The following is a 27048-nucleotide window of genomic DNA, read 5'->3' on the forward strand; positions in this document are numbered from 1 at the left end:
CTTTTGTTCATGTTGATTGCTTGTCATTTTGAGACAATCAAATGCAGATGTTAAAGGTTGATTTTTATTTGTTGTGGAGATACTTAGCCTTTTGAAGGTTGAAGTTTGAGTGGAAGTAGATGTTGGACATTAGTTTTCTTTTTCTATCGTGGTCATACTCAATCTTTGGAAGACTGAAGATCGAGCACTTAAAATATTTGGAAGACTGAAGATCGAGCACTTAAAGACATAATTTCTTTGTTCCATTTCTTTTGAGTTCTCAACCTTTTCAACATTTATATGATTGTTGTCGACTTCTTCTATGTTGATAGCATGACATACAATACCTTATAATACTTCATCGAGGAAATGAATTACTGGCCATTGAAGTTAAGAGGAGGCCTCATCTTCTTCCTTAACAAACTTAGGCTTCCATGCCTTTTTTTTTCTTTTTCTTTTTCTGAGTCTTGCTTCCTATTCTATAAAATTGATGGAAGCGCAACTATTTTTGGATGGAACATAACTTTCCTTTATTTCATCGAGTCATAAAGATCCACCTTTCTCTGTCATCTTCAATAGGATCATCTTTGTTTTAAGAGTCTATTGGAAAGACAACTTGTTGGAACGGAATAACTATAGGCTCGAAGGTCCCAAATTGGATCAAATTTTCTCTTTGATCATAAAACGATGTTGAACCACTTGAAGTCACCACCACTACAGTGTAGTTAGTTTGAGTCACTTCATCCAACTCTAGCTTAATCTTCTTTTCACGAGTTAACTTTAAGATCAACTTCTTCAGCACAAAACATTTTTCAACTAGGTGACTGACAATTCGGTGATACTTGCAGTAGTTGGGGTCGTTGACTTTCCCTAACTACTCCGATCGCTTGCACTCTAGCAGTTGAATGAGTTATTTCTCTAACAATTTCTCTAACTTGTCTGCAATATCAGAATCTAGGAATGGTTAAACTTTTTCTTGCCTTTCTTTAAGAATTGGGTGACGCTTCTCACCCTCATTGTGTTTTCTTTCAAATTTTGTTTCTTTTCCTTTAGGGAAAAATTTCATTGGAGTTGCATAAACAACCATAAATTCTTTGATGGCACTATTCACAATCTTTTTAGTGTCCTTGGTTTCATTCTTGTCTTTTCTCACATCATAAACCATAAAGTCCTTAGTTCTCCTATTAGCGATGCTCAACTCCATGTCATAGGCGTAAGTTGCCAGCTCTTCGAATGTACGAGGCTTTATCCCTTATAGAATGTCTAGAAATTCCCAGTGCATGCTTTGGGTATGAATCTCCACAGAGATAATTCAATGAGTCTATCTTTGCAATCCAGACTTAGAGCTCTCGATCGATTGATATAATTGATGACTCTCATTTTTTCTGCTTGGCATTTATTAGCTCCATCATATTAATGATGCGTCTGATGCTATTAAAACGATTAAAAAATTCTCTTTCCAGTTGTTCCCAATTGACAATCACTTCTAGCTCCAAATAAGTGTACCAGTCAAAAGCATTTCCTTTCAAGGTTTGGATGAATTGCTTGATTAGTAAGTCTCTTCTGATCTCTGCATTTTTGTAGGTTTCACTAAAGTGAGCAACATGTTGTTTCAGATGCCCTTTCCATCGAACTATTAGAACTTTGGAGGCTGGTGCCTAGCTGACATTCTCAAGTTGTCGATTCTCTTGGTGTATAACTTGGAGTACATAAAAGAAGATTGTGCGGTCCTCCATACTAAACCCTTATGGAGTTTGTAATCATATCATGTAGTTGTTGAACTGACAGGGAGGTGACAAAGGTAGATTGTTACGGCCGGTTTTCCTATAAGACAATCTTTCCTTTGTTAGTGGTTTTGGTAGCTGGAGCTTGACTCGTCTCAACAGTTTCTCAAGATTGCATTTGATCTCTTAAGGCATCAATATGGTCTTGCTCTTCAACAACTTTCATTAAGAGATCTATTTTCCTCTACATCTCTGCCATGGCCAACTTAGCCATCATGGTAGACACTATATCAAAGTGTGATTATTTCTCTGATCGATCAGAAGCAGGAGTAGAGTTGTCGAACAAGGGATTTTCTCTAATGATGATCCCGCCTTTAGGAAATTCCATCAGTTGTTCCCAGATTTTCTCTGCGATAATAGAGCTGTTGGGGTTGATGCCTTAAATCTCGTAGGGTTCTATAGTTTATAATTGTAATGTACAAATATTTTTATTTATGTAATAAAATATGTGATGTTTATTTCAAAATTAGTTGCATTAACCACAAACCAATAAACTAGCATCCAGGGTTATCTTGTAACTTAAATATGTATGTAGAGACATACGGGTGGATCATGTTTAAATGATAACCTAAATGGTCTACAGTAGATGGATAAAGCTAGATACCTTATCCTGGTGACACCACGAGTATAACCCGCTTTGTAAGTATTATAATAGTTGTAAAGTGCTACAAATGATCTGATCCTGATTATTCATGTGGAGACATGTGAGTAGAGATATTCTATTCAAAGAAGTTTGTATAAGACCGGACTATGAAATGTTTAGTTTCATTATATAACGCCGTAATAATAGAGACTTACATATCTTCAGGATGACCATAGGTAACATGATCTAAATCCTATGAAGGCGGTCCTTTGATTTGTATGGGTGAGAATGTAAATCGTTAACTCAATAAGCCTACCATTTTGGGGATTCGTCTGATTTGGGAGCTGGGAACACAGCTACACAAGAAGGAATTCACTCCTTCCTCAATGTTGGGGCAAATAAATAAAGTGTTCCTTTAAGGGCTGATTTCAGGGCTTGAACAATATGGGGCCACACCCTCTCTTGGCTTGAGAGGGGTTTGATCATAGTTGGACTATGATTCATTGTTCATTAGAGGGATCAGTGGTACTTAATGAGTTATATGTAACTATAGAGGCAAAATGATAATTTTGGCCCAACTGTACTTACGAGTAATTTGTGAAGGATCATCGTACTGTTGATTGGTTATATCAAATGGACACAAATATATATCTGTAGTACGAAGGGTCCAACTGCTGGTCTTTAGTGGAGTGTCCAGGAGTTAACAAATGGTGAATAATTTAATTAAAGAGTTTAATTAATTATTCACGTACTATTGGAGCTTCAAGCTATAGGTCCATGAGGCCCCCTCGGTAGCTCAACAAGATTAAATGAGAATCAATTTTGGATTAATTTGAATTGTTCAAATTAATTGAGGGGATTAATTATATATGATAAAAATAATTAAATTTTTAATTATATGTGATATAATTCCTATAATATATTTGATACATTATAATTTATGAGAGAAAATAAATATTTGAATATGATTCAAATATTAATTTATGAATTGGATTCATATAGTTAAATTTAATGTAAATGTGATTTATATTAAAAGCCGTTGTTGAGAGAAAATTGAAACTATAGACTATATTGTATTTGATACATATAACATAAAACCTTATGTTATATGTGATATAACATATAGTCATGTATATATGCATAATAAATTAGTTATTATACATATATATTATATGAGAGGTAGAGATGTACCATTGAGCATGCCAATTTGTTCACACGAGGTTTCCAGAGAAACGAGTTTCATGGAGTTGAACTTGTGTTAATGTTAATTTGCGAATGTGGTTCGATCTCTAGAACTTGATCCTCTGATTCTTTCTCAGTTGAATGTGTACGTTTGATTTAAGGAAGCGGAGCACGTGATATTCCTAGAGTTAAAGTCTTGGAAGAATGCTTGTATCTCTAAAGCACTTTAGTTTTCAGGTGTGGTCAACTTTAGGAGTTAGGGAATCTTCTAATTGTTGAAAGAATTCTCTCTAAGCCCTCTGGAGTGTAAAATTTTTTGCCTTCCCCCTCCCCTCTAAATGAAGAGAACTCCTCTATTTATAAGTTCTCAGGTGGACTTTGTAGGCTTGAGCTTGGTGGCCTTTGGGCCCAGTTAATTGGATTTGAGCCTTCTTTGACATTTGGGTCAAATTAAGCATATCCTTGGGTTCAATTTAACTTTAGCCCAAATTTCAATATTTAATTCAACCAAAATAATGAATTTGATCTAATGGTCAAGACGAAAACACGTGACATCACCACGATTCACCCATTTATGACTTCAATTTCAACTTGGAACATATGTCAACTTTTAATTAGTCCCAAAATTCAATTGCTTGTAATTTCGTCATTAATTTGGTAAACAACGTGACAATTTGTGATTGATCCAAAATTTCTCATTCAACAAGAATCACTTGTGATTAGGACTTAAAAATTGTGAAGAAAAAAAGGAAGAGGAAGAAATTGCGATGAAAGGGAGAAGAAAAAAGGGAATCATATTGAAGAAGATGAACGACTTTAAGAGGGCAATCATGTGTGAAAAGAGAAATCAAAAGGGTCTAAACCACAAAGGGATAATTTAGTATTTCTAGGGTTTTTACAAAATAGTTTTATTATATCTACAATTTATTTTTAAAGTGTACTATATTTGTAATATATCCCATATTCAGATATATGTGCAATGACCCCCGAATAAAAAATAGTAGGTCCATAATTGATTTTCATTACAAAGTTTAGAAAAGATCATCAATTGTAATAAAGTGAGTCACGCAAATTTTGATTTCCATTCTTTTGATTACGATTATAAGAAGGTAAATTCACACGTAATCCTAAACTCTAATACCAAGAATTAATACTATTAGTCAAAGAGAAAAGATCAAAATTACATACAAAATTAATATAGTAATAATTAAGTGTCAACCCAAATATAATTCATTCTAAAGGTCATAGAGGTAAATTTATTCTAATTCTCATCCCAATCGTGAAGTTTGACCATAATAAGAAAACTCAAACCATTCAAACTAAATGAAAACTCTTAAAACTCAAACTACCAAATTTGATGTATGTACAACTTATAAAAAAGACTAAATTATAACGACTATAAAAAAATAATGGAATATTTTATAATTGGAAAGAACCAAAAATCATATTTTAAGGTAAAACCTTTAGCTGTCAAATTTGTTTTGTATGTAAGCGTGCAAAGTACGCGACGTGTTTCGCGTAATTAAATTTATTATTTTTTTCTTTTTTCTTTTTTTTTAAAAAAAGGTTTCACATGAAAGCCGGACCCTAACCGACTGCCGTCAAACTTCACGCCTCCACAAAATTTGAGAGAGTGACTTTTTTTTAAAAAAAAAAAAAAGGAAAAAAAAAAGATGAAAATTATTTTTTAAAATAAAATAAAGAATTAAAAAAACAAGGGTCTCTCTTAGTCTCTCTATAAAGTGATGTGCCCTAGGGTTTTCTCAACGTCAACTCTCTTCTTTCCAATTCCAATTCTCTTTCTCTCTCTCTAAAACCCTATAGAATCTTTTATTATCGCTTTCCTTTTCATTGAGAGAAGGGTTAAGAAAACCCTAAAATCCCTCTCTTTCTCTCTTTCATCTCTCCCTCCAAACTTCATAGTCGAGTTCGGGTTGATTTGACCTATGATGCCGAACTCATATTTGATCTAGTGAAGTTTGTAACAAATCATGTTCACAAACTCCGTCCCGACACAAACTTTTCTAAATCCAGACTTGAGATAATATTGTACCAGTACTTCAAATTCGTATTCAAAAACCAAATTAGCTCGTGTGAGAAAAAGAGATTGAGGTTGATGGGAATGTTGTTTGGCTCGAGGTTCATATATAAAAAATCAAATTTTTGGCTAAAAAATTCCAAAAATTTTGGTTAATGATTCCTAAATATATAATCTCGGACCAGGCTTCATTCCCGTCAACCAAACACCTCTTGATAAAAGTCTTCATTTTTAGGTTGAATTTCATAAAGGTAAATTTGTTAATTTCTTTTTCACTTTTAGTTTTTATGAGGGAAAATGTTTTTTTTTTTTTTTTTGTGCATGGGGAAACACTTGTCAATAAAGTAGAAGGAAGGTCAAACCCATATTTTTTTGTTAGTAGAACTAGAAAATATATGCTTTTGTTTGTTGTTTTGTGTTTATTTTGACTTTTTGTTTTGTGTGTTTTGGTTTTCCATGATTTTCTGTGTTTGACCTAACTGACTGACGGTGATTTCCTCTCGATTTGCTTTTTCTCTTTTCTTAGCCAACAAACAGAATTGAATCAAAGACTTTTTTTTCTCATCTTTTGAAAAGATGACACTTGTGGTTGTTTGAGTTAATGATGATATCATGAAGAAAAACCTGAAACTTTAAAAAGGGATTTTGAGAGCCTAATAATATGCTTAATCATTGCTATATTTCTAATCTCTCTCTCTCAAAGGATATGAGATTATCAATTTTTTTTAAAAAAAAAATTAGATTTTAACTTTTCAATGATGTTTAGGACTTTTAGGGTTTGTGTTAACCATTCTATGGAGAGGCTAGTTTTTTATCAACATGTTATTTACCCATTTACTTGGTCCAATAAGTCAATTTCAAAATTAAATCTTTTAGATTAAATACCACCATTTTGGTTTGAGTAGATGTTAGTTTCATTTTGCTCCACTTTCAATTATCCAATTTTAGCTCTAATTTTTTAAATATTTAAATAGATGGCCAGAAGATCACCTTTGTTGGGCATGGCGTCTGCGTTTGTGCTCTTTGTTGATAGTCAAGAGTTAAAAAGATGTGGAAGCATTGTTGTTTGACATTCTTTTCTCACTTGGTGGGTAGAAGTTCAATGAAGTTGTATATTATTGAAGTAGTAAAAAAAGATTACAAGGTTCAATTCTTATTGTAAATCTATAAGTATGAAATTTAGATAGCTGGAGATATTTTAGGTTGCTCTCCATTTCTCTTGAAATTTCTATCCTGTTTTCCACTTTTTTTTGTCAACTCAGCTAACTATTAATCATGATTCAAGACTATTTTTAAGCTTTATTATTGAAAGTATATGAACAAACATTGAGCAAACCACACTTGGAAAGTGACACAAATACCAAAGAAAATGAACTAACCAAAATTTAATTTCATGCTATATATATTTAGATTTGTTTATTAAATTTTCTTTTTCTATCAACAAACATTTGAGGTTAGTATGTGAACCTTAAGGCTGATTTTTTTATTAAGGTTTTATTTAGAGGATTTGTGTGCATTCTCTTAATTTAATTTGAAGGGTTTGCTAAATTTTCACTCTTTAATTTAGCTTATGGTTTCTAAAGATGAGGTTTTCTAGGAAGCTACCTATTTAAACTTTTAAAATGGGACTATAATTGCATACCGAAAAATTTGCAAGTATACCATGTTTTATTATTATTATTACTATAGTATTCGTTTGTCTTTATCATATTGGCATATTTATTCATTTATATTCTAACAACTTCTTTCGTTTTTATATTATATTTTGTAGTTGAAAAGTGTGAGATGTAGATTTAAAACTTCAAACTCCAAACAAAGAAAGTAAATTAATTGAGTATTAGAGATTTAAAATAGGAAGATTTTCAAAAATAGAAAAATAAGAAATTATTTATCTAAAATAATAAAATTTAGGAGTCTTTTTAAATATAAAAAAATATTTAAAACTATTTACTCCAAAGTTTAAAAAATAAGTGTAAATACTTTTAGGATTTTTATTTGTAAGAATTTTTCCAAAATTTAATCATTTTAGACTTCAACCAACCTCTATCCACAATGAGTGTTTTTTTCTTTTTTTCTATTTTTGTAAATAGTTTGACATTTTTTCTCTATGTGAAAATTTTCATTTAAAATATGAGGGAATTTTTTTTAAATGGAAAATTCTTGAAAATATTTTTAAATATAACAAAACGTCACAGTTTATAGATGATAGACTTAGATAAAATGTCTATTTATTTTACTATGTTTGAAAGCAACCCTTATTAAATTTATATATAGGAAAAATAATCAAAATTTACAATATAGGTTTTTTTTTTTTTTTTGAGTTTTGATGTATTCTATGGTCGGTCGTTGTTAGATGTAATTTTCTACAATATAGGTTGATTCTTTTGGTATGATATCCTTTGAAATCTAAAAAATTAATGGTTTTTGGAGAGATTTTTACCCTCCCCTGGTTATAATAATTAGTAAATGAGTCAACAAGAGCGTAGTTCAACTGACATAGTGTTCATATTATTAACCCGTGGCTTGAGGTTCGATTCCCTCACCACACACTTTAATTATATTACCCTTGAAAAGAAAATAATTAGTTGGTGAGAATTAGCAAAAATTGAAGTAAATTTTGGAATGATTCACATACTTTTTAAAATTTGTGCTTATGCTATAATATATATTCCAAGCTTGATGAACTTTGTAATCAAAATATTTCTTAAATTATATATCAATATAATTAGAAAGAAGACATTGTTTTACAACAATGGTGTAAAGTCTATAATTTAATTTGATGAGATTGAATATTCACTTGAAAATTGATGCACTTACCAAATTTAAGAATAAAATTTACTTTTTTCTCTAATATACTTTAGGAAACTATCAATTTTTACCCTAACTTAGGTAAGTGTTGTAATCTGCCTTAAATTTGAATATTTGTTTGATTTTTTTTATCTGTGAACAAATTCTTAAATTAAATCATTAAAAAAGGTATTTTCATGCATGTTTAATGTGAATTTCCAATGTGTTACTCTGAATAAACTTTAAAAATATCTTCGTTAACAGTATTCCAATGTGTTAATTATGTTTGATAGGAAATTGGTTACCTTATTTTTTCATTGTTGAAATTTGTTTTTCATTAAAAGTAATAAATTTGGAAAGTTTTACCTGGCTTTTTTTTTTTTTTTTTGGTTTAATTATACTAATTGGTAAATTGGTAGAAAATGAATAGAAGGAAAAATTTGTAAGTTGTTGTCTAAGCCTAGGGTTTAATTGGTAAAAATTGGAAGTTTTATCAGTGAAAATAATTTATTGTCCAATTCAGAGTTTATAAAAATTTGCTCCCGTGTTTTTATGTTTTAAAAGATTACCTTTTAATTTTGAAAAAATAAAATAGAATAAAAGAAGAATAAAATAAAATAATGTAACAAAGTGAAGGTCATAATTTAAGTACACATACAATATAGATTGTCAAAATGAACATAACCTAATTGGCATGAAATATAAATATCGTTGTGAAAATTGTTTTTAGAATTTTTGTACCTTCAATCTTAATATATTGATTAGGTTAACTATCATGAGATCTTGATTAAAATTAGAAGTCTTTTCTTTTGTTTACAGTGCATATGAATATTAAAATAATTGTTGTGGTGGCGACTTTGATAAAGTATTGACTAAAAAATTTGATATAACGAAAGACGGTAAAGATGAAGTAAGAAGGAGAAATCGGTGACGAAAATAAATCAGTCGTTGGTGATGAACTAAAATTTTTCTTTAGTTGGTAAGAGTTGTTAAACTACTTTTATATTATCTTTTCAATATTCTCTCATTTATTAGGATATGCTTTATTCCGTTTGATAGAAACCTCACATGGTAAATAAACATTCCCACTATCACAAATTAATGTTTTTAAAGAACAAAGAAAAAAAAATGGTAAAAGAAAATTAATTAAATGCATAAAGTGGGTATGCATTTTTTCACAAAAAAACTATAACCATCTAAACTGTGGACACAAAATAAAAAGGAAAGAAGAAAAATATAATATTAATATTAAAGGTCCCATTTAAATGTTCCAAACATAAATTATTATAATTTAAGGTGGGAGAAGGTCATTATAATTAGTAGTTATTATAGTCCATTGATTATAATAGTCTATAAATTATAATAATTTGTGTTTGGGTTACCGTCTATTTTAGTTTAAATTATAATGGTTTGTATTTGGGATGTAAACTATTTTGTTTGAATAAAAAATAATGAACACTTAATAATGAAAAAAAGAGATGGCAAATATTGTAACAAAAAGGTTTTGAAATAGTATTTGTTATACAAAAGATTTTTTTTTTCAGAAGGAACAACTTTAAATTAAACTACTTTTGTAATTTACAATATGATAAATAACATATTGATCTAAAAATATTTCTCGAATTTCCTCCCAAGAAAAAAAACCAACTTTGAAAATATAAACAATAGATTATAAATTTAAGGTCCGTTTTGTAACCATTTTGTTTTTTTATTTTTTATTTTTTAAAAAATTAAGCATTTAGACATTACTTTCACCTCTAAATTTCTTTCTTTTGTTATCTACTTTTCACCAATGGTTTAAAAAACTATGCAAATTTTGAGGAAAAAAGAAAGTAAATTTCAAAAAGTTGGTTTTGTTTTTGAAATTTGGCTTAGAATTTAATAACTCTACTTAACATCGATGTAAATCATGGTAAGAAATATAGATGAAATAGGCTTAATTTTAAAAAATAAAACAAAAAAAAAATAAAATAGTTACCAAATAGATCTAAATGATTCTTCTTAGAATCATAAACCAATTATTTTAGAAAAATGAAATGAGTACTTTTTTTTTTTGTTTTTCTTTTTTTTAAAAAAAATTAGGATACGAGGGGAATCCAACATGTTAATATCAATACCTCGATGCATTACCAATAGATTTACAAGGAAATTTATACACAAGAGTTAGAGTAGAAAGATTTAGACTAACTTTAAGCCTTAATTGACTAAATTACATATTTGAGGCTAAAATTATGATAACATAATCTTTGACGTCAATTTCGAAATTGATGGTATTTATTTTAGGCCACTTGAACTATGTTCATTCGACTTTAATTGAGTACTATGAGATAATAAGTTAAAATGCTTTTTTTATCCCTATATATTAGAATTCATTCAATTTTAGTCCTCTCTCTATTAAACATCTAATTTTAATTCATATTCTTTCATTAAAAAGTTAGGCTAAATAATAATATTTTTTAATAAAAAATATATAATATATGTATATGTTTTCAATATTGTAGAAAAATATTAATAAATAAAAAAAAATTCTTAAAAAATAAAATAAACTAGCAACAGAAACTAAATTCAACACTAATTACTAAAAGTATAAAAACTATTTTTTTTAGTATGATAAAAGGTAGACTTAAAACACACTTGCATGTCAATTAAGCTATGCTCGCTTTGACATAAAATATTTAAAAACACGAAAATTAAAATTGAATAAACTCTAAATTATAGGAATAAAAATATTATTTTAACAAAAACTATACTATTTGAAAATTATTATTTTTTAGGATCTGTCAACACGGTTTCTGAGAAACCTATATATATATATTGGGAGGTTTTTGTTGGTGTTCTTGGAAGAGAATTGTTTTGGAGTTATTCTTTTAAAGCTTTTCAATTATATGCTCAAATGTATTTTTTTTAAAAAAAATAAGTATATAAAGTTTCGAAGTTATAAATAAATAAATATTAAAAAAATCATGTCTCTTGGTGCTAATTAAAGTGGTTTTAAATTGCTTGGCATTTTGTGGCGAATGAGTTATGTGAATGTCGTTTTATACACCAAAACATTATTCCTCAATATTCTCACCTTTTTTATTTTCCTTTTTCTTTAGTTACATAAACATTTAAGTTTTCTCAAGAAAGTCAGGTGCCGTTGGGTTTTGATGGGTGTGTTTCTTCTTCTCTATGTATAACAATTTTTTAAAGTTCAAACGAGAAAATAATTATTTAAATCATTTATGGGATATAGAGCACTTATTTCAATTAATTATAAATCTATTATTCGTGCTTTTATGTTTTTTTTTAAAAAAAAAAATATAAATAATATTTGAATGTTAACTAGAGATGTCCATGGACGGAAAGCCTTCCCAATTCCCATTTCCGCCCCCTATTTCATTTTCCGTTCCCGTGAAATTTTCCGCGGAAAAAATGTTCAATTTTTTTTAATTTATTAATTTTTAGCAATGTTTATGTGATATCCTAAATGTTTGTGTAATTTAAATTAATTTATTTTGTAATACTTGAGGGTTATTTTGGATTTTTAAAGATTAAATTGGATTATTGTGAAAGGATAATTCAATTTTAATATTTGTTCAGAAAAGAATTTTTGAATTTAAATTTGATTAAGGGAAAGTTTGAAATTTATGTCAAATTATTTTAATTTTAATTTAATTTAAAATATTGAATTAAAATTGAGAATTTTGGTTTTTTTAAGATTTTTGAAGAATATAATTAAACTAAATAGACAGATAATTGATTTGGAATTATTTTTCGGCAAGGAATTGGGATTTGAAATCCAAAAAGGATTTTTGATATTTGAAATTTAGAGAAAGAAAAAGAAAGAGGTTTGAGTTATTATAAATAGTTGATTTGTGTTAAGGGTGATTTATAAGTTATTTGAGAAAAAGAAAAAGAAAAAGAAAAGAGAAAAGAGAAATTAGAAAAGAAATGAAAAGAAAAAAAAAAAAGAGAACAATATTTTCTCTCTCTCCCTCTCGAACTGTGCACGTGCGACCCCCTTGTACGTTTTCATTCACGCAGTCGTTCACCAGCCCTAATCACCTCCTTCGCCGATCTTCGCGCCGCCCTCACTCCGTTGCTGGAGCTGCCGTCGCTGAAGTCAAGTCTGCCACTACCAGTTTCTGTCTAGCAAGCTGCGTCGTTCTCCTTTTTTAGCCGCTCAAGCTTTGTCGCCCGCCGGTTGATTTCGTTCCCAGTCACATCTGCATTGCCCGTCGATGTTTGTTCATCTGTTTCAGCCACTCGCCACCCCTCTTCTATATCCAATAGCCGGCCGCCACTGCCTTGGTTTACGCTGTTTTGGGCTGTTTCTCACTGGAATCTTGAAAACCTTGAGTAAGATATTTGGATTTTTTCTTTGAGGGGTTTATTTACTCATTTGGTTTGGATTAAAATTTTTTAACATCTTTTGGACTTCAGGTTCAAGATTTGGGATTTTTGGGACCTTGCTCATCGAGGAAGAAATCAATTTTGGACAATTTTTTTAAAAAAATTGATAAGTTTTGGGTAAGTGGTAAGTTAATTTTAAAACTTTGGATTTATTATTTTGGGTTAGGGGTGCTAAATTAAATTTGTAAATTGTGTTATAAGGATTGATTCAAGTCTTACAAAAGTTTTAGGGAGATTATTATCATGGACTATTTTTTGTGACCAATATTTGAAGTAAGTAATCTTACTATTGGAATTGGCTTTGTGCCAGCCGATAAATTTAAGATTAATTTTGAGGATTCCAAGATTGTTTGCATCGAGATGCATGAGGGATAAATAGACTGATCTTGATTATATTTGAAACATGTTATGAGTGCAAGCATGAACTAAATTATTTTGTTTATATGATTTGCTAGATGAACATTGAACATGATGATATGTATTTGCATATTTGTGGGACTATGTTTTATGATGCACGTTATGTTTATGATAGTGATAGTTACCCTTACTCGTAATTAGATACCACCAAAGGTGGTGATAGGGGTATTCGTGAGTTGGGTTGAGTTTGGAAATCTTTTAAGTCCAACCCTATGCTTCGGTTTGTGTATTTTTCTAATCCAAACTAACCATTATTAAATTATGAACCCAAACCAAACCAATCCGTAAAAACTGGAGAGGATCTTAGTTCTTTACTCATGATCTCATATGGAAAATGTTAAATATCCTAATAAATTAATAATGTTCAAAGATTTGAATTAACTATAAAATATTCATTGAAATAAAAGAAACATACATAGAATCAAATTAAAATAGGATTCACCAATAAAGATGCTAACACATAAGATTCCACAATAACAATATCCAAAATCTGTGATAACAAAATAAGTCCTTAAAGTAAGACTATAATGTCTACAAAATTCAAAATAAAGATAACAAATAAAGATAACAGTGTTTTCAAATGTCTACAAAATCCTTAAAGTAAGACTATAATGTCTACAAAAGTCTTAAAAATCTATAAATACGACTGTAGTATCCACAAAATCCACTAAAAAGAGCAATCCATTGAATTTTTGAACAACGACCAATAGACTTGAACGACCCATTTATGATCCTGATTGAACTTGCTCCTTGAATCCTAAACAAGATTTAAAAAATAAATTATATAACAATATTATCATAACTTCAATATATTAATATAGAGAAAATATATAAAAGATAACATTACCGGATAAAACTTGATCACACGTTTCCAATTCTTCAGTTTGTGGAGTAAGATCTAACAACATTGGCTTCGCACGTAGCCAATTTTGTGTACATATTAAAGCCTCCACCATCTTAGGACTTAAAGAACTTCTAAAAGAGTCCAGTATTCTACCTCCCGTACTAAATGTTGATTCAGAAGCAACCGTTAACACTGGTATGGCTAAGACATCTCGAGCAACTTATGATAAAAACTTTGTATTTGGGAGCATTTAATTTCCACCAATTCAAAATATCAAAATTTTCGATCAGATCCTCATTAGGTTTTGACAAATATCTCTCCACACCATTTCTTATTTCATTCAAAATTTTCTCTTCTTCGTTTGTATTCCAACCGTAATTCCATTTCCATATCATCACAATCCTCACTTATTTCAACTATGTGACATGGTTGTTCAAAAGCATGACCACTTGAATCACTTGTCTCATAAAACTTATACAATTACATCAAACTAACTTTCACCTCATCAGTCATTGTTCTAGCAACTTCATCCTCATAGATACTTATGAAACAAAAGGACACATAATCCAACTTATATCGTGGATCAAGCTCAATAGCTAGAAACAACACTTTGTTCATCTTGTCAAGAGAACCCCAATACTTATCAAATTTTATTTTCATATTAGAAGCCATAATATATATCACACTATTTATAATTTGGCTCCAACCTATTAAACGTCGTTGAATCCCACAAAGTTCATGAAAAAATGTATTAGAAGTGACATAAGTTGAACCACTAACCTTCAATGTAAGATCATAAAACATCTTCAAAAATTTGATAAATGTTCTAACATGGTTCCAATCGGCTAAGGTCGGTGGCCCCTTTCTTTTCTTTCCATTCTCATCTTCAGTAAAGTAATGTACAAAATCTTCATCCTCTTCTTCTAAGCATTGAAAAGCCTTTTCAAATTTTAAAGCATGGTCAAGCATCAAATATGTTGAATTCCATCTCGTAGACACATCCACACAAACAAAGGCTTTAGGTTCAATCTTTTCATGTCCAACACATTCTAAAAAAAATTTCAATCACTTAGAAGAAGATCTAACATATCTTACAACATTTCACACACTAGTTATCGAATCATGCAATTCTTTCAATCCGTCATTGACAATCAAGTTCATAATATGAGCACAACAACTCATATGCAAAAATTCACCATCCAAAATAAGAGACTTCTAAATCATTAGTTTTCTCTTCATATATGAGATTATCGAATCATTTGAAGTTGCATTATCAACAAAAATTGAAAAACTTTATCAATACCTCAATCCAATAGACAACATTCAATTACTTTACCAATTGTCTCTTCCTCATGATTAGGCACTTGACATAAATTCAATATTCTTTTCAGTATTCCATTCAGAATCAACAAAATGTGCTGTAAGAACCATGTAATTGATGTTTTGTAAGGAAGTCCAAGTATCTGTTGTGAGGCTCACTCTTTGACCACTTTTGATTAAAGTTGATTTCAACAATTTGTTTTCATCCACATACAACTAATAAATATCCTAGCAATTGTGATTCTTGAAGGAATATCAAACTTAAGACTTGCAACATCATAAAATTCTTTAAACTCCTTTGTCTCTACAAATCTAAATGGTATCTCAGATAATACTAGCATCTTAGCACATGCATTTCTAACTCTTTGTTGACTAAAGGCACATATAAAAGATTCATATTCATAGTACCTTTAACATCAGTTTCATTTTATTGAAACTTTAGTATAGTTTGCCATTTAGGTTTCTCTATGAATGAATCTTTTTTTCCTTGTTTTCGCAAATGCTTCCATTAGGTACTAGTTCCACATGAAGAAGTGTCACAAGCATAGTCTTTAGCACAATAGTTACATTTGCATCTTATACCTCGGTGTTAGATTTTTCCATCCTTATAAAGTTAGCTGGTTTTCTCTTACCAATGACTGTCATTTTCGATGGTTTAGAACATGCATCGAGAATATTTATAGGTGGTGATTCATTATTGATCAACTCACTGTTTTCCATCTACAATATTAACAAATAAAGAAAAATAAAAAAAAAAATTGTGAATATGAAACACAAACAGTGAGTGAAGAGAAGTAACTTAAAATAATTGGGAAAATCAAACAATACTACTTCAGAAGAAGATAGATGTGTTGGGATTAAATAATACCACTCAAGAAGTTACAAGCCTAGTGGAAAAGCAGTCAACCTATGACGCAAACAATTGGGAGACAGACGTGGGCTTACCGATGGAAGACGAAGACGGAGACAGTGGAAGAAGACGGTGACGGAGCGGAGCTGGAGAAGAAGACTGAGTGGCGCCGAGTGGAGAGGAGATGAGAAGACGTTTCATTCTTCTCGTCACGAATCCCCAATGGCAACGTGTCTGATGGAGAGGGAGACGACCATGATGGTCTATTAAAGCCTTAAAAAATGGGCTGGGGCGCTGGGCCTTGGGTTTATTAAAAATTTGGTTGGTTCGGTCGACCCGAATTTCGACCTTATGAACTCACGAACGGAATCGACCTACTCGGATTTATTAAAAAAAGAAAAATTCAAACCAAACCAATTTTTTTTAGAACCAACCCAAATCAGGTGGGTTGGGTTGGGTTGTTCGGTTTTTTCAGGTCTTCAATTTTTTGGACACCCCTAGGTGGTGATTTTCTTTAGGATTCACTAGAGGTTTTTGTTTCTTTTGGGATTCACTAGAGGTGGTGATCTCCTTCGAGATTTCACCAAAGGTTTATGTTTTCTTCGGGATTCACTAGAGGTACATGTTTTCTTCGAGATTTCACCAAAGGTTTATATTTTCTTCGGGATTCACTAGAGGTACATGTTTTCTTTGAGATTCACCAGAGGTGGTGATCTCCTTTGGGACTTCACCAGAGGTTTGTATCTCCTTCGGGATTCACTAGAGATTTGTGGGTGCACCTAATCTACTATATAGTGGGTTCAATTAACCACTAGTTAGCCATCCTATGTATGTATAGGTTTATGCACGTCCCACCAGAGAGTGGCATATAGAGGACATAGGTTTAGAGTTCCATTGTTGAAACTTTTATTTATAAAATTTCATAAAATTTATTGTGAACTTATATTTCAAGGGGATTGCGATCAAAGATTTTCAGTTATTTAGATTTTACAAAAGTTATTTATTTAATAAAATTTGTTTGATTTAATTAAAATTTATGAGAGAGCCATTTTGAGATTTATGCATGTATGTAGTAACGGCCTAGTATAAGTCCTATAAAGTTAAGTTGTTGCACAAACGTACAAGAAATTAAAATAAAAGCGGATAAATGTAAACATGGGATAGGAATTATCTAATTTCGAGAACGAGAGAGATCCTATGTAATTTCAATATAAAAATCCATTAATTGGACATACAATCGATTTATGCATACAAACACTCGCTTGACAAGATTGGCGGACAACAAGCTAGGACCGAAACAAGAAAGCGTCTTAGTAAACTACATGCATTAAATCCTAATTGGGTTCGATAGCAATCAATTAAGACTATGCACATACTCATTAAGCTTTAGGATTCCATTGTGTCGATTAATTAATAGGAAAACCCTAACTCAATCAAGCATGCATCCTAAGATCCAAAATTAGACTATAAATTCTAGCATACTGATAGATCTTGAAAAGAACTATATTTTACATGTTAACTCCCTCAATTTTATATTATTAAGTTTCTTAATATGTCAATTTTATAGGTAAAATAGTCTCGGGAGCACTTTCGACCAATTAGAAGAAGTTTGGAGCTAAAAGGAGCAAAAACGAGCCAAGAATCACATAATTAGAAGAAGTGAAGATATTTACCATTTTTCATCACTGAAGCAGCATTGCAATGCTAGAAAAATACAAAGGCCCAACGTTGCCTCAACGTTATAAGTCAGAAAGCAACAATATTCTGTAAAATAGGGTAGTGTTACAATGTTACGAATATTGACAAGAAAAATAAAAATTCACGCGCGCCTTTGTGCAAATGGGCGATGGGCCAGCGTCACTCAAAGGGTGCAAGGCTATGACGTGCATCCATTAAAAACCAAATTTTCCATAAATTGGCAAGAGCCCATTTTTAAGATTTTGAGATCAATTTTCACGATTTTGAGAGAGAATTCTTTAATTTCTTCATTTTGAGAGAGAATTCTGTAACTTCTTCATTTTTGTATCATTTTTTTTACAAGATTCAATGGATTTCTCGAAGATTTTGCTACTTCATGAATAGGTAAGTTTTCTTTCTTTGGAATTATGTTAGATTAATCAATTCTTGAGACTTTTCTTTAATTTTCCTCTTGTAATTTGTTGTTCATGAATATTCTTGTTGTTAATCTCAATAAAATGTTTTAAAGATGAATTTACAACTCAATTTTAATTTATTTTTGTATGCAAAATTACATGGCTCTATAGCATAATTGTAATTAGGTTGCAAGAACTAGTGATTTTAATGGAAAGTTTGGACTTCTTTTTCTATTTTCTTGAAAAGATTTACTAGTTTAGAACATTCGTATTAATCATGCTTGATTGTAGTCTTTTTAATTTCAAGAAGGTCATAGTTAAAAAAAACCCAAGAAATACATGCAATTTAGGAATTAAATGTGGAATGTCTTTAGGAAGCATTTATGAACTAAATTAGGGTTAATTGACCAATTTAGGTTAATTGGCTAATTAGGGCATTAGGTCTTAGCCTTATAAACTATGGAACAATTGAATTGCCTAAAATCAATTAAGTCTATGATAGAATTAGATTAATCTGCATAAAATCCCCAAGATCCTTTTTCCATTGATTTTCTTACATAATTTTTATACTCTCTCATTAGTCTCATTATCAAAAAATCATTTTAATTCTTGTTTTACTTTTACTTAGTTTCTTAAAGATCAACAAACTAACCCACAATTTGGATTTCAAAAGTCAATTTTGCCAATTAATAGAGGTTCCCCGAGGATCGATCTCGTGCTTCCATTGTTACTATGTGGTAGTATTAGTAGTTGTGTGTGTTTTACAAATTCTATTTGTTTTGGGTTAAGTTGAATTAACGACATCATTTTTGGCTCGAACAAATTGGCGTCATTGCCGGAGAACCGTACAATTGGCTTTATTTTAATTTTGAATTCCTTAAAAAAATATATAAAAAAAAAGAGAAGTAATAAACCCAAAAATAGTTAGACCCTTCATGAAAACTACAAAAACTAGAATTGATGTAGATAAATGGTCTTTGTCAGTTGAATTTGATAGAGAAGTAAATCATTCAACATCTATGATGCTATGAAATTTTCAGAAGAGCATTTGTCTGTTTGTGTCATTGATACATGTGATGTGATTGATGAATTGTTGTTGTCTATTGATGAAAATTTTGATTGTTTGGTTGCCCCCTCTATTGATTTTGACGACGATGACTCTTCGGCTAACTCATTGCTTTCTTCTAATGACTTTGATTTTAATAATAATTCTTCTAATAAGGATGTTGAATCACAGGTACAAGGGATTGAGCTTAAGGCTCTTCCTTCACACCTCAAGTATGTCTTCCTTGGAGATGAAAATGCTTTTCCAGTTATTATTTCTAAAGAACTCACATCTTCTCAAGAATGCACTTTATTGGAAACATTGAAATTCTACGAAAGGTAATCGGTGGACTCTGGATGATATTAAAGGGATAAGTCCTTCCCTTTGTATGCACAGGATTATTCTAGAAGATGGAGCCAAGGCTACCGTCCAACCCCAAAGGAGACTTAATCCTACAATGAAGGAGATAGTTCATAAGGAAATCATCAAACTTCATGAAGCCGGAATAATATAGCCAGTTCCAAATAGTCAATGGGTAAGTACGATACACTTGGTGCCCAAGAAAATCGACATGACCATAGTGAAAAATGATCAAGGTGAAATGATCCCAATGAAAGTACAAAACAGTTGAAGAATGTGCATAGATTTCAGAAAGCTAAACGAGGTAACTAAAAAAGATCACTTTTCTATTCCTTTCATTGACCAAATGGTTAAATGGCTTATCGAGAAACCATATTTTTGCTTTCTTCATGGATTCTCAGGATTTTACTAAATACCAATAGTATAGGAAGATCAAGAAAAGACAACTTTTACATACACTTACGATACATATGCTTTTAGGAGGATGGCATTTGGGCTATGCAATGTCCCAGGTACGTTTCAACGATGCATGATGAGTATTTTCTTTGACTATGTAGAAAAGTACATAGAAATTTTCATGGATGATTTCACAGTGTATGGTAATTCCTTTGACGATTGTTTACACAACTTGAGCTTGATTTTAAAAAGATGCATAAAAAACCAATTTAGTCCTCAATTATGAAAAATGTCATTTCATGGCTTCACATGATATTGTATTAGGACATTTTGTGTCATCTAAAGGAATAGAGGTAGATAACGAAAAAATAAATGTCATTGCTAACCTTCCTTATCCTTAAAATATTAGGAAAGTGCGAGGAGTGTAGGATTCTATAGAAGGTTCATTAAAGATTTTTCCAAAATTGCACTCCCTTTGTCTAGTCTACTTCAAAAAGATGCCACATTTGACTTCAAAAATGAATGCAAGGAAACCTTTGACAAACTTAAAGAGAAGTTGACTTCAACTCCAATCCTTCAACCATCTCGATGGGACTTGCCATTCGAGATCATGTGTGATGCTAGCAATCTGGTAGTTAGGGCAGTATTGGGACATAGAGTAGATAAGAAGTGTCTTGTTATTTGTTTCGCATCAAGGACTCTCAACTCAACTCAAATCAATTATTCCACCACCAAAATGGAGTTTCTTTCCATTATTTTTGCTTTAGATAAGTTTAAATCTTATATCCTTGGTTTTCCAATCATTATTTACATTGACCATGCCGCTCTTAGGTACCTCAAGACAAAGAAAAAATCCAAACCCAAACTCATAAGGTGGATCATTTTTTTTTTTTTTGCAAGAATTTAACTTAACCATCAAAGACAAGAAAGGATCAGAGAATTCAGTAGCCGACCACCTAAGCCGAATTGTGCAAGAAGAGGAGTCAATTCCAATTAGAGAAGACTTGCCTGATGAACATCTTTTCAGGGTAACTACTTTCCTACTGTGGTATGCCAACATGGTTAATTATCTTGTGACTGGTAAGTTTCCCTTTTATATATCTTCATCTAGAAAGTCTAAACTTAAAAGTGACTCTAAATATTCTGTATGGGATCCTTCTTATCTATGAAAATTTTGTTGATATCAAATAATAAAGAGATGTGTCTCCAATGAAGAGTTTGAGTCTGTTTTGTCCTTTTGTCATGAGCACACATGCAGAGGTCATTTTAGTCCAAAAAGAACTATTAGAAAAATTTTAGTCTTAGGACTATTTTGAAATTCTTTATTTGCCGACTCTTATGCATTTTACAAATCTTGTGATAAGTGTAAAAACTCTAGGTCTTTATAAAAAAGAAATGGCATGCCACGTAACTCCATTCTTGTATGTGAAATATTTGATGTTTGGGGCTTAGATTTTATGGGCTCATTCCCTTCTTCATTTGGATATTTGTACATTTTACTTACCATATATTATGTTTCAAAGTGGGTTGAGGCAATCTCCATTAGGACTAATGATGCTTCTACTATTTCAGGATTTCTAAAAAATAATATCTTTTGTAGATTTAGAATTTTTAGGGCTATTATAAGCGATCAAGGAACACATTTTTGTAATAGAACTATAGAGCATTATTGAGGAAATATAGAGTACACCACCGAGTTGCAACCCCATATCATCCTCAAACAAATGGCCAATCTAAAATTTCCAATCGAGAAGTGAAAAGCATTCTTAAAAAGACGGTCAACCTAAAAAGAAAAGATTGGAGCTCCCATCTTAATGATGCACTTTGGACTTATAGAACCACTTTTAAGACACCTATTGGAACAACCCCATATAGAATTGTATATGGCAGGATGTTCGATCTTCCTGTTGAGATTGAACACAAGCGTATTGGACGGTAAAACAAAGTAATTTAAATTTAATCCAAGATGGAGAGGAAAGACTTTTAGAATTACAATAATAGAAGAATTAAGACATAATGCTTACGAAAACTCCAAGATCTGTAAAGAGAAAATCAAGTTTATTCATGATATGGGTTTGATAAGAAAGGACTTCAAAATTGGTAAAAAAAAAAAAAGTATTTCTTTTTAATTTTAGATTACAATTGATGCCTAGAAAACTTAAGTCTAAGTGGTTAGGTCCTTTTGAAATTACAAATGTTTGCTCTTATGGTGTAGTTGAGATTAAAAGTTTTGAAACAGGAAAATTTTTCAAGGGGAATCGACACATGCTTAAATTCTACAACGAAGGACATGTAAATAAGTTCAATTAGACTTACATTTGACTAATCTCTCATACATATGATCTCCTTCTTCACCAACGTCGAGCAAGCGGTGCTAAAAATATACAAAAAAAGATAAATTTTCTCTTTCTTTTTATTTTCAATTCTTTTGTTTTTGTTTTTCTTTGCTACTTTTGCATTTCTTAGCATATTTTGTTAATAAATAAAAGAATGAAAGAATAATTGGTTTTTCTTTTTATTTGTAGGTAAACTCAAGAAAAAGGAAAACCCAAATAAAAGCAAGGAATTCTCACAATCAAAAGAATAAGCAACCACAAAAACCAGGGAAGTTTCTCTCTACATCCCTTACTTTTTGTTCTTGAACTTATATGCATATTTTAAACATTGAGGACAATGTTCGATTTTTAAGTTGGGGGTGAGAAACAATGCTTGCATATTTTTTATATTTTTATTTTTTTCATAGAAAAATGAGTCCTACTTATTTTTTTTGCTCTATAATGATATATAAATGCATGTCTACAACCCTTGAGCATTTGAGCTCGGGTTAGACTAGATTTTGTCAATTTGATACTTTGATATCTTGACTATATGTTTATGGCTCTAATATCTTGATGATGGCTTTATTATTTTGAAATTGAAAATTTTTTACTTCTTGATGAATTATGTTTTTCATGTTAAGAATGATTTTTCATATTCTTTTTAAATACTCCATGACTTCTTCATGTATAAAATGACTCTTTACTCATTTTTCTATAAATGAATAAATGCATGATTGAATGAATGCATGAAAATACAAAATAAAATAATCACATTCATTTTGTTTTATGTTCTCATTAGATTTCTACACAATCATTTCATTCTTATCAATGAAAGTTTGATGACACACTTTTTTAGCAAAGATACAAACAAAATTTTAGACATTTTAAATTTTTCTAACAAAATCTTGAAACCATTTTTCAAAAGAAAATTTATTTTCTTTTTAATTTCATAAAAAAATTGAATGCTTTGTTTTCATGTTTATTTAGAATCCTAGACTTTTAGAAATGTCATTTCTATTTGATTTTCTTTATCATCTTGATAGGAAAACTTTTGGTCTTTAGAACGACCAACTTTTTTTAGAAGCAAGTCTAGACAAAATGATAAAATAGGGTCATGCCTGAAAGAAAAAGTTGCTAGCATGTAAAAAATAAAAATAAAGCAAGATTGCAAAATAACATAACTTCACTAACGTTTGTGTGCATGGATAGAGGTGAAAAGAGCTACTTCCATTGTGTCTAGTTAGGGCCCACGAGAAAAGAGTGATAGGGATGGTGTGAGTGTGAAAGTTATCCCTCTAGATAAAATAAATGCCAATTAAGATTTGTGTGTGTGAGTTTATAAAAGGCACCTTTGTCTTAGAATTTCCTCTTTTTTTTGTAAGTTTAGGTATATATTAGACCGATAACTGAGCCAGTGTAGGGCGAAGAAGAATTGAGAGTTAGATAGAATCTTTCACTAGCCTTAGAATCTTAAATAAACTAAAACTTTGCACCCGTTTCTTTCATTATTTTGCTAGAAAAAAAAATTTTCTTTTAAAAAATAAGTCTCAATTGATTGTTAATAAATTCTAACTTTCTAAATGCTTATTTATATCAATGTTTCCTTGATTGTTGAGAAAATAGTTAAGAATTAAACATTTGTGTAAGTCAACTGAGCATATAAACAATTTGAATGAACAAACAAATTAGTGATTCATATTGTTGCCTTGATTGAATGGATGTTTTTACCTTTACTTGCTCGAGACGATCAAGAGCTAAGTTGGAGGTAATTTGATAGGTCTTGAAAAGAACTATATTTTACATACTAATTCCCTCAATTTTATACTATTAATTTTCTTAATATGACAATTTTATAGGTAAAATAGTCTCGAGAGCACTTTCGAGAAATTAGAAAAAGTTAAGAGTTAAAAAGAGCAAAAAGGGGCCAAAAACTACCTAATTAGAAGAAGTCAAGATATTTACTATTTTACCATCACTGAAGCAGCGTTCCAATGCTAGAAAAATACAAAGGCCCAACACTACCTCAAACAGAAAGCAACAGTCTAAAAAATAGGGCAGCGTTGCAACGCTACGAACATTGACGAAAAATAAAAATCCGCATGTGCACCTTTGCGCAAATGAGCGTTAGGCAAGCGTCACTCAAGGGTTACAACGCTGCGACCTGCATCTATTAAAAACAACTTTTTTCGAAAATTGGGGAAAGCCATCTTTTACGATTTTGAGAGAGAATTATGTAATTTCTTCATTATTGTATCACTTTCTTGTAAGATTCAATGGATTTCTTGAAGATTTTGCTACTTCGTGAGTAGACAAGTTTTCTTTCTTGTGGATTATGTTAGATTAATCAATTCTTGAGACTTTTCTTTAATTTTCCTCTTGTAATTTGTTGTTTTTGAATGTTCTTGCTGTTAATCACAATAAAATCTTTTAAAGATGAATTGACAACTCAATTTTAATTGATTTTTGTATGCAAAATTACATGGCTCTATAGCATAATTGTAATTAGGTTGCAAGAACTAGTGATTTTGATGGAAAATTTGGCTTCTTTTCCTATTTTCTTGAAAATATTTACTAGTTTAGTATTGGTGTTGATGCCCTAAATTCGTAGGGTCCTATAGTTTATAATTGTATTGTACAAACATCTTATTTATCTAATAAAATATTTGATGTTTTATTTGACATTTAATTGTATTAATCAATCCAAGGTTATCTTGTAGCTTAAACATGTGTATAGAGACATGGATCATATTTAAGTGATAACCTAAATGGTTTGTAGTATATGAATAAGGTTGGATACTTTATCCTGGTGACATTACGAGTACGACCCACTTTGTAGATGTTACAATTGTTGTAAAGTTCTGCAAATGATCTGATCCTGGTCATTCATGTGGAGACTTGTGAGCGAGGGTATTCTATACAAAGGAGTTTGTATAAGATCGAACCACGAAATGACTACTATCATAACACCATGCATGCATGGAACTTAAAACGACACCCTTTTATAGTGAATTAAATGCTAAATAAATAAGGTAAATTCAAAAGACATTCATTAAATTCAATTATTAAAAACAGACAATAGGGTAACTGTAAATCATAAATGATAATAAATAGGTCTGAAAACAAATCTTAATAGTAAGTTTCAAATATCAAAACCGAAAGTTGAAAAACATGAAAAGAAATCTAAATATCATGAACGAAAGCATAAAACTGGTCTTAGTGGCTCGATCACGAATTCCGCTTGTCAATCGCCGGTACATCTCTACCTTTACCTGAAACAACATGAGAAAGGATGAGTATAAAATACTCAGTAAGTAACCCTACTACTGGAGTCAGGCTAGGCATCTATGTCTTCTAGATGCCTACCTCTGGTGGAAACATATAAACTTCTTTAGTCCTCATAGGGCACATACATACATGAAAAATTGATTTTTATCCTACTGTAGTTAAGTATACCCACTATCTCTAGTAAGTCCCTTAGAACCCACAACTTCTGATGAATCCCGAAGAAAAACACCACCTCTAGTGAATCCCGAAGGAAACACAACCTCTGGCAGATCCGGAAGGAAACCACCACCTCTAAGGAATCCCAAAGGAAACATGACCTCTGGTGAATCCCAAAAGAAACACAACCTCTGGTGAATCCTGAAGAAAACACAACCTCTGGTGAATCCCGAAGGATAACACCACCTCTGGTGAATCCCGAAGGAAACACAATATTTAGTGGGCATCTAACTAATCAGTGAGGACACTATCACAGTCTCAACATGGTTCTATAACATACATATACATCTCAACATCATAGTTCTACGACATACATATACATCTCAACATCATAGTTCTACAACATACATATACTTCTCAACATCTTCAGATCAAATACAACTTCATGGAATCAAATATCATCTCATACTAGAATTCAAGTGCCTATGTGCACAATTAATCTTTCAAATCCTCATACAAGAACATACATCGGTTATACTATACTATCATTCTATCATGCTATTACAGTTCCAGTAGTAAGATTACTTACCTCAATGCAATGCAAGTCTAACAAAAAGTAATCCACATCCTCCTTTAACTTAGTAAAATTCTTGAATCACACCTGAATCAATAATCAAAATTAAATCCGACATTTAGAACTAAATTTCAAATACGAAAATACCTCAAACTCCACAAAACAACTTACCCAAAATATGTGTTGATCCAGAAATTTGTTCTAAGCTTAACATAGAGATACCAATCTATTTATAACCTATAATTAGGAATTTGACATCAAACTTTGTTGGATAGTGGTTTTTGACACCTTGAAACTTCAATCCAAATTTCACAACATAATCAGTATAACTAAATTAAATCCAAACTCAATGGGTGACCAAACCCATTCAAGAAAACACAAACTTTAGATCTTACCCCAGATTCCAAGTTTCTGGCAAAAAAACCTCACGGAATGACGGCGAAGATCGAACTGGCAGCTGGCCGGATGGAGCAGTGGCGGAGGTCTTGGACAAGTGGCTCAGCCTCAACCAAACAGGGTTAGGCGACGTCGGGCGACTGCTGGAGGTGCGGTCGAACCTCCAGATCCAACGCGGACGACCTCAGGGAGGTGCGGCGGCGCACTGCATCGGATGGACGCACGGCTGGGTCTGAGGCGTTGATC

General features: G+C 31.2%; 1 protein-coding gene and 4 long non-coding RNA genes across 9 annotated transcripts; 3 read left to right on the top strand and 2 right to left on the bottom strand.

The window, feature by feature from the left end:
- The first annotated feature begins 5311 nt into the window (after positions 1–5311).
- On the top strand, positions 5312–6809 carry LOC150036008 (uncharacterized). The gene is made up of 2 exons (XR_016529855.1): positions 5312–5817; positions 6541–6809. It is a non-coding gene; the product is annotated as an uncharacterized LOC150036008 (long non-coding RNA).
- Positions 6810–12226: 5417 nt separating this feature from the next.
- Positions 12227–13077, top strand: LOC150036009 (uncharacterized). The gene is made up of 2 exons (XR_016529535.1): positions 12227–12694; positions 12779–13077. It is a non-coding gene; the product is annotated as an uncharacterized LOC150036009 (long non-coding RNA).
- Positions 13078–13631: 554 nt separating this feature from the next.
- On the bottom strand, positions 13632–16466 carry LOC120077532 (zinc finger BED domain-containing protein RICESLEEPER 4-like). 5 transcript variants are annotated; one of them, XR_016529532.1, is made up of 4 exons: positions 16275–16466; positions 14790–15058; positions 14013–14170; positions 13632–13922 (listed from the first exon to the last, which is right to left on the bottom strand). XR_016529532.1 is itself a non-coding variant. In XM_039031443.2 (3 exons), the coding sequence occupies exons 1-3, from the start codon at positions 16378–16380 to the stop codon at positions 13833–13835; spliced, it is 465 nt and encodes a 154-aa protein (XP_038887371.1). In that variant the 5' UTR covers positions 16381–16463; the 3' UTR covers positions 13632–13832. The 5 variants fall into 5 exon arrangements, 1 of the variants encoding a protein (XP_038887371.1); XR_005481772.2 differs by having other exon boundaries at positions 14790–14948; positions 16275–16418; XR_016529534.1 differs by having other exon boundaries at positions 14790–14932; positions 16275–16415.
- Positions 16467–19522: 3056 nt separating this feature from the next.
- Positions 19523–22097, top strand: LOC120077461 (uncharacterized). The gene is made up of 3 exons (XR_005481753.2): positions 19523–19981; positions 20079–20189; positions 20974–22097. It is a non-coding gene; the product is annotated as an uncharacterized LOC120077461 (long non-coding RNA).
- Positions 22098–25421: 3324 nt separating this feature from the next.
- On the bottom strand, positions 25422–26684 carry LOC150036010 (uncharacterized). Its single transcript, XR_016529637.1, has 2 exons — positions 26422–26684; positions 25422–25660 (listed from the first exon to the last, which is right to left on the bottom strand). It is a non-coding gene; the product is annotated as an uncharacterized LOC150036010 (long non-coding RNA).
- Between the last annotated feature and the right edge of the window lie 364 nt (positions 26685–27048).

This window comes from Benincasa hispida, chromosome 5 (assembly GCF_027475165.1).
Source record: "Benincasa hispida cultivar pf3 chromosome 5, pf3_genome.v1.1, whole genome shotgun sequence".
NCBI lineage: Eukaryota > Viridiplantae > Streptophyta > Magnoliopsida > Cucurbitales > Cucurbitaceae > Benincasa > Benincasa hispida.

What these genes read in the sequence shown, in the direction of transcription:
- LOC120077532 (XM_039031443.2), bottom strand. Translation starts at nt 16,380, where the DNA reads ATGAAACGTCTTCTCATCTCCTCTCCACTCGGCGCCACTCAGTCTTCT. An exon ending in TCCGTCTTCGTCTTCCATCG is followed by an intron (nt 15,059 to 16,274) that starts GTAAGCCCACGT and finishes AATTTTTTTTAG; the next exon opens with AATGTGTTGGACATGAAAAG. An exon ending in TTTATGATCTTACATTGAAG is followed by an intron (nt 13,923 to 14,789) that starts GTTAGTGGTTCA and finishes AATCTTGTTTAG; the next exon opens with GATTCAAGGAGCAAGTTCAA.